This window comes from Trypanosoma melophagium, assembly GCF_022059095.1.
Source record: "Trypanosoma melophagium isolate St. Kilda chromosome Unknown ctg19segment0, whole genome shotgun sequence".
Lineage (NCBI taxonomy): Eukaryota > Euglenozoa > Kinetoplastea > Trypanosomatida > Trypanosomatidae > Trypanosoma > Trypanosoma melophagium.
In genome coordinates, this window is record NW_027125148.1 from 458,705 (window position 1) to 469,011 (window position 10,307).

The following is a 10,307-nucleotide window of genomic DNA, read 5'->3' on the forward strand; positions in this document are numbered from 1 at the left end:
TAAATTAATGCCGTTATGTGTATGCTTTGTGCATATATGTTTCATTACTAACGTGACTCCATTTTCTTTCTTTTTCTTATTGTCTTTGTTTTTTTTTCTTTTTTAATGCCATTTTTCTTTTAAATTTTACTTGGTATATATATATATATATGTACGAGAGAGAGAGAGAGTGATAGTTCACTTGTGTGCTACCTGTTTTATTTTTTATTTTTATTCTCGTTTCTTTGTGCATGTAATTTGCTCTTAAAGGCCTTCGCAGGGGATGAGACGAAGTTCATTGTGCAGCTCCTCTACTGCACTGGGAAGTGAGAGCAGTTGTTTCAGTGGCCGAAAGGGCGAAGATAGACATTTGAGTAGAGATGTGTACACACGTCTCTTTGAGCAGTCGCAGCAGCCGAAGTGCAATTGCCAGGCACCCATCACAGAGGAGAAGGATGACAGTGATGACGCCAACTGCACTTTTGCACCAACAGTGAATCGCACACACGAGGAACTGCTTTCCCGCTGGACAGAGGGTGTAAGTGTGTTTGAGCGGCTGTACGGCAACGCACTGTTTCTGCACCGTAAACGAGAACAACAAGTGCGGAATTGTTTGCTCCAAAAACAAAAAGAAGAAAAGGAAAAAGAAGAACGAAACTGGGCACCAGCCGTTCGTGAGTTCATTCGTGGGCGATTGGGATTTATCCCACAAAGTGGGGGATGTACGACGGCCGTACAAAGGCACGTGCCACAGTCATGCAGGTACTGCGGTGAAACTAACCTTCACCCATCAACGAGAATGACTAGAGAAAAAAAGAAAAAAATTTTGACCTCACCACTTTTCTCATACGGTGTTGCTCATCAAAAAGTGTCGTACAAGAATTAATATTTCAGTTATCTAGACATTCCCTGCTATTATTGGAGAAGTTTTTAGTGATCTAGAGCATTTGGTACAATATCGAAAATTTGTCGACTGTCATAAAGAGAAAAAGAAAAAAGAAGAGTAGTACTCTTTTCTTTATAGAGCGAACAAGAATAGATAAAATGTTTTTTTTTCTGCTGATATTGTGCATTTTTTATTTTTATAATCGTATTCTACTATTCTCCTTTTCTTTTAACACTCTCCACTTAACCATTTCTTTTTTTTTTTTGTATTTCCTTAATATATTTCGATTTTTATAGCTTTAATAATACATTTCTAGTGTAGTATATGCAGTTCACATCATACCTTACCTCTTTGAGTACTTCGCTAAAGAAATGGATTCCACAACAATTACGCGTCTATCCAGAGAGAGGATCATCTTTATTTATATTTGCGCATGGCAACTTTTTTCGACGTCTCTGCTATAAAATTATTACTCATCCATACATGTTTATTATATGGGTATCTGCAACCCTCATCTACACAGCATTAATTGCAGCATTTCAACCCAATTATAATATTGGATATGCAACCAATACTGTTTTAAATGTTCTACAAATTGTGCTTATGGTTTTCTTTTGGCTACGTTGTATTATTGAAGTCATCGCACTTGGTCTTATATTACATCCCAATTCCTTTTTACGAAGTTTTTGGAATGCTTTAGATGTAGTTTTAAACATCATAGGTATTATTGAATTATTACCCTTGTCAAAAAACCACCGATGGATTCATGCATTTGCAGTGGCGAGACCACTTCGTTTTTTATTTCGTATTCCCGGAGTTGTTTCTGTTATATTACCCGTACTGCATGAAATGTGGCTTTTGGGAGAAGTCATGATATTTTTCTTCGTCTTGGTTGCCTCCTTTGCGCTTATAGGTGTAATAGTTGTGGGCGGCGAGCTTAACAAGCGGTGTTATATAACGGCGGCGGACCCTGATGGGGTCTACGCATCTCTTCAACTTCCATTTTTATTGCGGAATGTAACGAATGTATGTGGAGTTGATTTTCATTGCCCGTCTATTGTTGGGGCAACTGTAGAATGTCGTGAAGGAGACATTTCATACGCTTCTAATTTCCTAACATACAATAATATTGGTTCAGCGATGCTTGTAATGATTAAAATAAGTACTATGGACAACTGGTACAATGATATGGAAAGTATTATGAATGCTCACGGTGGTGCGACTGTAATTCTTCTTGTTTGCATGGTAATTGTGTCTTTTTTCTTTTTTTGTCTGTTACTTTCTGTTTTACATGAATCCTATATTCAGAGCAAAAAACATTTACAAGAATTAAATCCCCCCTCAGAAACGAATCAAGAACTTTTACCATTAAGTGAAGCATGGAAAAGGGATGCAGCTGTACAGGTGCCAGATGATGAATCATTATCTATATTATTTCCAAGAGAAGTAAGAAATGTACTAGATCCAAATAATACATTATCGTTAGGTAATTCTTTTGATATAATGAGTGATGTTTCTAGAAAAAATCAAGTTTGTTGTTTTGTTCCTTATCCTGGTAATGCACCTATACCAAGTTTTATGCAAGCATATAGAATGTATGGTATTTTGAATGCTTTACGTGATCAGGAACGTACTCTCTACGGACCTATTTTTAAGGGGAATTTTGCACATTTTCTCGTTTCTTTAACAGATAGTACTATTTTTTGCCTTTTCATGATAATTATGAGTTTAATTAATACCATATTACTGGTGGTAATATGGGAAGGTATGAATAGTACTATTGAAAAAAAATTAATGATTGCTGGCTCAACTTGTTCATTATTTTTTATTATTCCTGTTATCATGAAGTGTCTCTCATTTGGGGCATTAAAAACTTTTTCTGATATCTGGAATATTTTTGATACTATTGCTGCAATAAGTGGAATTCTAGAATTAAGTGTACCAAAAATATTTGATATTCGTATTATTCGTGGATTAAGAACTTTTCGTGTTCTTCGTTTGGGAAAGTTTGTTCCTTTTCTACGTTTATTTGACCGGTACTTTGTCGCAGATTTTGCATACTTAATTCTTCTTATTGCTGCAACATTGATTTTATTTGCCATTTTGGGAATGCAGCTTTTTGGAGATTCATTCAAAATTGAAGGTTGGTTACGTGGATCATTTGGTACCTTTTGGGAATCCATTTGGATATGTTTTATTGTTTTTACAGGTGATAACTGGACAACATACATGCATGCTGCGATTGCAACAGGAACACCTGTAACAGGAATAATTTACTTTATTACATTATATGGCATTAGCCTTGTGGAATATAGTCTATTTCTCACCCTTATGATTTATCGCTGTGAATGTGTGTTATCAGCGCTTGAGAGAGAAGAGGGTATTGAGTTTCCTCCATTGCTGGTACTTCCACCCTATAGTTTTACACCATCGGCAAATACTACTAGTATGAGACTATCTATTTTGGATAACCCTCAATATGAATTTCTTGATAAAGTTTCTAAACAAAAATTTGGACTCGCATCACGATTTGAAAAATATTTTTCATGGTTAATTTCTAGTCGATCATTACGAGTGAAAGGTGATTTATTTTATGTATTTAAACCAGAATATTCATTTCATAAGTTATTTTTGTATATTCTTGGTTCTGTGTGGTATCGTTTAATTGTTTTATTTCTTGTTTTGGCAGGAATTGTATTATTATTTTTTGACAATAGTAAAAATACCGATAGAATGAATAGTGTTCTTTGGTCATTTCACCTTGGTTATACTATATTTTTCTTTCTTGAGATGGTTCTTAAATGTTTCGTATTCGGAGTTTTTTCCCCATCGGCAGAGCGTGATCACACAGTGGTGAATCCACATATTGTGGCATACTTTAGAGATCCAATTAATTGGGTAGACTTTATCGCTAATATTTTCTCTTTTGTAGGTATCTATTACTTACCATGTCGTGCTGTAAAGACAATTCAGATTATTCGATTACTAACAAGTCCAGAATACCCTAATGTAGTTTTTATTAACTCCGTTAAGCAAATTAAGTATATCTGGAGTGCATTGTTTTTAATAGTGTACGTATTTATTATTTGTGGTATTTGTGGTATGGAGTTTTTTTCTGGTACGTTACATTACTGCACAGATCGAAACATAATAGAACGATCTGCTTGTAATGAAACTTTTCTTGTAACATTACCGGGATATACCGTGGATGAGTTAATTGTGAGTGAGAGACGTTGGGTAACAGCAGAATTTAGTTATAATAACTTTGGAAGTGCCTTAATATCAATGTTTGTAATTGGATTAGGCAACAATTGGACTTCCCTCATGTATGCCGGAATGGATAGTGTAAGTACAACTAAAGCATTATCACGAAATCATTCAGGCTATTATGTAATTTATTTTGTACTTTCTGTAATTATTCTTCGTTTCGTGGCATTAAAGACTATTATTGCAGTTATCGCTGCCTATGTATCTCGTTTACGTAATAAGTACAATGGTCAAACTGGATTTTTGAATTATCAAAACCAGTATATGAAGGCTAAGTTTATTATAAAGGTAGTTTCAATAAAAGTTGAAAGCCCTTCAAGAGATAATATAATACGTTGGACAGCACATAGAATTTTAACTGCTCAAAGTTCAAAATTAACGTATCCATATTTTCACTATATTGTACAAAGTGTTATTTTTATTAATTGTGCATTTCTCACTACAACGATCAGTAATGAACCTTATTGGAGAAAAATAATGATTTTCTCAATTGATATTTGTGGTATTATTATATGTGGTTTAGAAGTTCTTTTACGACTAGTAGCATATAAAAGATCTCAATTCTTCAATTTAAGATGGAATATTATAGATCTTATTGTACTTATTCTTATTATTCTTGCTGCTGCCATACCTACACTTTCATTTATGCGTGTATTTCGAGTTATAAAATTTTTTAAATGTTACTCAATAGATAGAATACTTTATTCTATTTATCGTAACGGATTTTGTTTATTTTGTGCTCTTGTTTTTTGTTGTACTTTCCTATTACTGTACACATTTGTGGGAGTTCCTTTATTCGGACGTATTAAACTTTACAGTGATGGGATAACAGAAGACCGTAACTTTCAGACCCCCATTAAATCTCTTTTGTTGATGTTTCAAGTTGTTACATTGACCGGATGGGAAAAAGTTATGCGTGCTTGTGCACAAAATCCTTTACTAACCGGTTGTATTCCGGGAAGTTCAACTGAAGGTTGTGGTTCAACAATTTCATCTGAGATATTCTTTGTTACATATATGGTTCTTACAGGGATACTCCTAGAATGGTTTATGGCTCTTTTTCTTGAGGTTTTTACGACACAACTGGAAGATGAAACCACTTATGCCTTTCTTCAGTTTAGACGAATGTGGTTAGAAACTGTTGGTTCTAGTCAAAATCGGATTAGTTTTAATCACTTTCTTGATATTACTACACGTATCCCCTATGCACTTACGGGAATTCCAAAGAATTCTAAACAAAACCATGTCGCGATGATTCGTTTTCTTACGGCTCTTCAACTCCCCCTGGATTCCAAATATAACATTCGATACAATGATATTCTTTGTGGACTTGTATACAAGAATTTTAGAATTCTAATGCGGCGCGAGTTTACATCGTATATTTGTCCTGTCCAGCGTGATATATTTACGGCATCTCAGATGTACGCGGCGATTATTATTCAGCGCCACTGGCGCCAGGGCCGTTGTGTGCGGGATGCCAGCCGCCACGCCATGCTGGACCCGGTCGACGCGGAGATGATGAACAGAGAAACAACAACGGAACTTTCACACGTCGACTCGCTGGAGCGATCGCAGCGGCAGCGGCGCAAATACGGTGAGTCGGCGACCGTACATCCACTGCGATTGCAGCTCACCGGTCAACTGCCACGTGGGGCGTTGGCAGCTCCAGGGACTTCACTCTTCATGTTTGACTTTATTGATCCGATGCGACTGCGAATGCCAACAACAACAACATCAGCATCAGCATCAGCATCGCGTGCCCGATTTGACATTGATTAACAATACCGAATAGGAATTGGGAAAACAGGTAAACCAAGAAATAAGAAAAAGGTTAGTGAAAGGTATAGTGACTGAGAGGCCTTAGTTATTATCGTTATTTTTTTTTTTTCATTTTCGTTGTTCTTGTTATTCTGCTCTTCGGTTTTACCACTACTAAGAACTGAAAAACAAATAAAAAGAGGACATCTTCAGGTTTTTTTTTTTCAGTATTACACTCACAACCTATTCTTACATTTCCTTAGATTTTATTTTATTTTTTGAAATATCTTTCTATCTATATTACAAATAGCTTTATTGAAACTGTGCTGTATTACTCTTTACTGTCTTGAAGGAAAATGGAGGAACTACTCTATATTCGTGAATCACTGGAGAATTCTCAAGTAGCAGATGCGTTACTTCATCGCTGTTTGAACTTCGCAAATAACCGCACTGTTCGATTACTTCATAGTCTTCGTTGGCGCTTACTTTTGGGTCTACTTTCTGTAGACGTGAATGCCGATAACTACGCTGAGGAATGGACACAATCCACGCGCAAAAACCTGGAGGAATGGAGTTCTATGCATAATAATCTTGAGCAGCGTTCTCGTACGATTGCCTCTGTTGTGCAGCACTCACAAAAGAAAGGACGCTTTGGTGATAGTGAATCCTCTGATGATGACAATAATGATGATAATGATGAGAATGGAGATAATACTGAAGTGGAGAATCCTCTACAACCGACTGCAGGTGGCGCTTATGCGCTTCGATATCTTGTAGATGAAATTCGTGCAACTGCGCTTAAGGATATTATTAGACTTCACTGGGATATTCCTCTCTTTGAGCAGTCCAATATAAAAGAAGCCCTTTTGGATATTCTTGTAAATTATTGTTTACGACACAGTTGTGAGTACAGACAAGGTATGCATGAGGTTGCAGCTTTTGTTCTCTACTTCACTCACACAGATGCTGACCTCATTGATTATCTTCGAAAAGAAGATGAAGGGGTTCACACTGCTTTACTTGATACATTTGTTCTTATATGTCCTACCGAAGGTGTAACTGCACTGTCATTTTTTATTTTTGATTCAATTATGACCTCACGTGGTTTGCATCTTTCAAAATGGTTTTATAAAAGTCATACCGATGATAACATGCGTGATGATATAGTTGTTGCAGCGCATAAAGTTCAAGTTGAGTGTTTAGCACGACTAGATCCAGTATTACATAACCAACTTAATGTGGTGTATGATATAGAGGGAACATCCTATCTAATACGATGGTTGCGTCTTTTATTTCTTCGCGAGTTTTCTCTCATTCAGTGTGCTGATTTATGGGATGTATTTCTATCAGAAAGATTCCTGGCAGGGGAGATTGATTACAGTCTAGCTGAAAGCACTGTTACAATGTTTGCAGCAGTCATGCTGCTCTATGTGAAGAGTGAACTCATGGTTAACTGCATGGATGCTCTCAGACGTGTGATGAAGTACCCACCAGTGGAAGACATTGGTACACTGGTGGAAATGACACTTACACGCATGTACCCGCAAAAATATGACTTGAATCGCCACTTCACTCCGCCGGAAAATGAGCAGTTACAGGTTCTTATACAACAACAACAACAAAAACAACGACAAGAAGAAGAAGAAAATGACAGGTTGGAGGAAGAGAAAGTGTTACAGGACGAAACAATTCTAACAAAGACCACCCCATATGAAATGATGAATCAACAAGGCCTTACCTTAATGGCTATTATAGAAAATCTTGAGAAGCATTGCTTTCCGAGAGCTAACTTATCGCCTGAAGAAACAGTTATTATTATGGAGAATTACATTAAATCTGTTGCTGAACTTAAGAAAGTACGTGATGTACTTTTATCTCATGTTGAAAATGACTTTTACGATTGAATTTTCAAGAAGGGTTAAAATGGTGTATGGGGCCGTTTTTTTATTTTTTATTTTTGTATTCTTACGAGCGTGTCTATTGAATTCTAGTTCTCCTGTTTTTAAAGGTTTTTTTCTTCCATTTTTTTTCTTTTAAAATAAACAACAAGAACAACTGGAATTAGTATTTCAATCTGGAAAATGTAGGAAAGGCTCGTAAATAATAACTAAATATATGCAGGAGAGAAAAATGTATGTTCATTTCCTATAATACACTTCTCTCCACTGTAGATGCTGTTCTTTTTTTTCCCAGATGCGTGATTTTTTTTCTTTTTTTTCGCTGGCCGTATATTGCTTCGAATTGTACACAGGTGGGCACATACAAGAAAGAGGAAACGATTAATTCTTCTCATTCTCTTGATGGCCTTGGAGCGTAACAGCAGTGCAATATGGTATACAAAGAATACCTTTTTAAAGATGCGATCTCTTTTTTTTCTTTACATATAACCCCATAACAGTTCATGTAAAAGAGACACAACGACGGTGCCCCCCCTAACCCCGTATTACTTTATCTTGTCCCCAACCACGTTTCCCTTATATTTAGGTATTCTCCTAATTTGTTACCTTCTTTCTTTCTTCTCTATGATACTCGAAATATTCAAGACTAACTTTAATTCTGTTGAATATGTGTCTATCCACTTACTTTATTTTCTCTTCTTTGTTATCCTAATAATACTTATTTCTGTGTCTTGTTTTACTTGCACCCAAAAACGCTTGGGAGGAGTGGTAAAAACGTAGAAAAAAAATTCATTCCGCGTAACATTAATGCTTGGACAGGTTCATCTCTTGAGTTGAACAAAAAAATGATTATTAACTTTCTTCAATCTATATATTTACAGTGGGTTTTTTTTTTAGATATCTACTTCCTCTTCTTACTTTTTTTTCGTAACCATTATAATTAAGAAGTTGAACTGTTCAAATGCATATGTTTATATCAAGGGTAATATTCTGTGTTGTACATGGCTCAGGCCATGTGATATGTGTCTACGTTCCGCGTCTTGTGCAGGCGCTGGGGAAAGTAATGGGCCTAACAAAGTCAAGTAAAGAACCATGCTCTATCAATGTTATATACGAGGGTGATGTTACACAAAAAACTTTTTTACTTGATACTCTATCTAACATTCCATATACTTCCCCTCCCTACAGTGGACATTTAGGAACTGTCCTCTGTGCGTTGCGTCCACCGCAACCAATTAATTACGAGCGACAAACTGTTGACGGTGCTGACGGAAATCCTATTTGTTTGGATTGGTTCCCGGCAGATACAGAAAGTAATAAAACTACAAAAGGCATTATGATTATTTTTCCTGGTCTCGCTTCATGGTCTCAAACTAACTATGTACAACACTTTGTGTGGCATGCCCACAACTCTGGTATTCATTGCTGTGTTTTCAATGCACGAGGAATGGGTGATACACCACTCACACAACCGCGAATCATGTCAGCTGTGTGGACAGACGATATTCGTCTCATTGCACGCACAACACTTTCAAAGTCGTCACTTTCGTTACGGTTTGGTTCCGCTGCGCATAATGTATGGGGCGTTGGGTTTAGTCTGGGTGGCGTTATTCTCTCCAAGTTTCTTTCAGAAGAAGGGCAAAAAGAAACACAAAATCATCCTTTTGATGCTGCACTTATTCTAAACAGTCCATTGGATACATTGGCTGCAAGTCACAATATTTCATTACCAAAGAATTTACTATATCAGAGAAATATGACTGCAGGGCTAGTTAAATATATTGTTCGTCATGAGGAAATTATTAGATCTCTACCAGGTGTTAAAACTGAGAGTATTCAAAAGGATTCTCCATCATTTTTTAAAAAGCTTAAAACTGTATATGATGTTGACAAATATATTGTGGCACCTCACAACAAATTTTCTTGCCCTGAGGAATATTATGCTGCTGTTAATACACTTACATCACTTCTCCATTCGAAAATACCAACACTCTGTGTAAGTGCCCTTGACGACCCAGTTACAGGAAATCCTACTAAAAAGCAGCTTCAAGATGTTATTAACACCAACAATAATGTCGCATTTTTACAATTGCCTCATGGAGGTCACTTGGGATATATTGGCTACCCTGTAGATGAATGGAATGATAGGCCAAACATAATGGAGGTAATTGCATGTAATATTTGCGCAAAATCCTCCGTTAATAAAAACTAAACAACTGTGAAGGAATTCACCATATATTCAAATCAAATGGCTAGATAACGGATTTATGTGCTAAGAATAAAAGAAGGAATTAATGTGTTTGAAATCACATTTATTTTCTTTCATTGTCAAGTGTAAAAAGTATATTTTGCCTACCAATGTTAGGTTTTTATTTCTTTTTCTATGATAGCTGAATGTTTTAACAAAAATTTGCTTTTTTTTTTGTCTTCTCCACGCAATTGTTTATCTTCTGGTATTTAAACCCATCACTTGACATCTTTATGAAATTAACTCTTGCTCAAAGGGAATGGAACTATAT

The 10,307-nt window shown here is 36.2% G+C and overlaps 4 protein-coding genes across 4 annotated transcripts; all 4 read left to right on the forward strand.

The window, feature by feature from the left end:
- Window positions 1-262: 262 nt before the first annotated feature.
- Window positions 263-865, forward strand: LSM04_006821 (uncharacterized protein; the record flags this gene model as incomplete). Its single annotated transcript, XM_067337820.1, has 1 exon — window positions 263-865. The coding sequence occupies one exon, from the start codon at window positions 263-265 to the stop codon at window positions 863-865; it is 603 nt and encodes a 200-aa protein (XP_067192925.1).
- Window positions 866-1,189: 324 nt separating this feature from the next.
- On the forward strand, window positions 1,190-5,911 carry LSM04_005176 (Ion transport domain; the record flags this gene model as incomplete). The annotated part of the gene is made up of 1 exon (XM_067337821.1): window positions 1,190-5,911. The coding sequence occupies one exon, from the start codon at window positions 1,190-1,192 to the stop codon at window positions 5,909-5,911; it is 4,722 nt and encodes a 1,573-aa protein (XP_067192895.1).
- Window positions 5,912-6,246: 335 nt separating this feature from the next.
- On the forward strand, window positions 6,247-7,794 carry LSM04_004762 (Rab-GTPase-TBC domain; the record flags this gene model as incomplete). Its single annotated transcript, XM_067337822.1, has 1 exon — window positions 6,247-7,794. One exon carries the CDS (start codon window positions 6,247-6,249, stop codon window positions 7,792-7,794), a length of 1,548 nt encoding a protein of 515 aa, XP_067192888.1.
- Window positions 7,795-8,749: 955 nt separating this feature from the next.
- Window positions 8,750-10,000, forward strand: LSM04_005877 (Serine aminopeptidase; the record flags this gene model as incomplete). The annotated part of the gene is made up of 1 exon (XM_067337823.1): window positions 8,750-10,000. The coding sequence occupies one exon, from the start codon at window positions 8,750-8,752 to the stop codon at window positions 9,998-10,000; it is 1,251 nt and encodes a 416-aa protein (XP_067192905.1).
- Window positions 10,001-10,307: the final 307 nt, after the last annotated feature.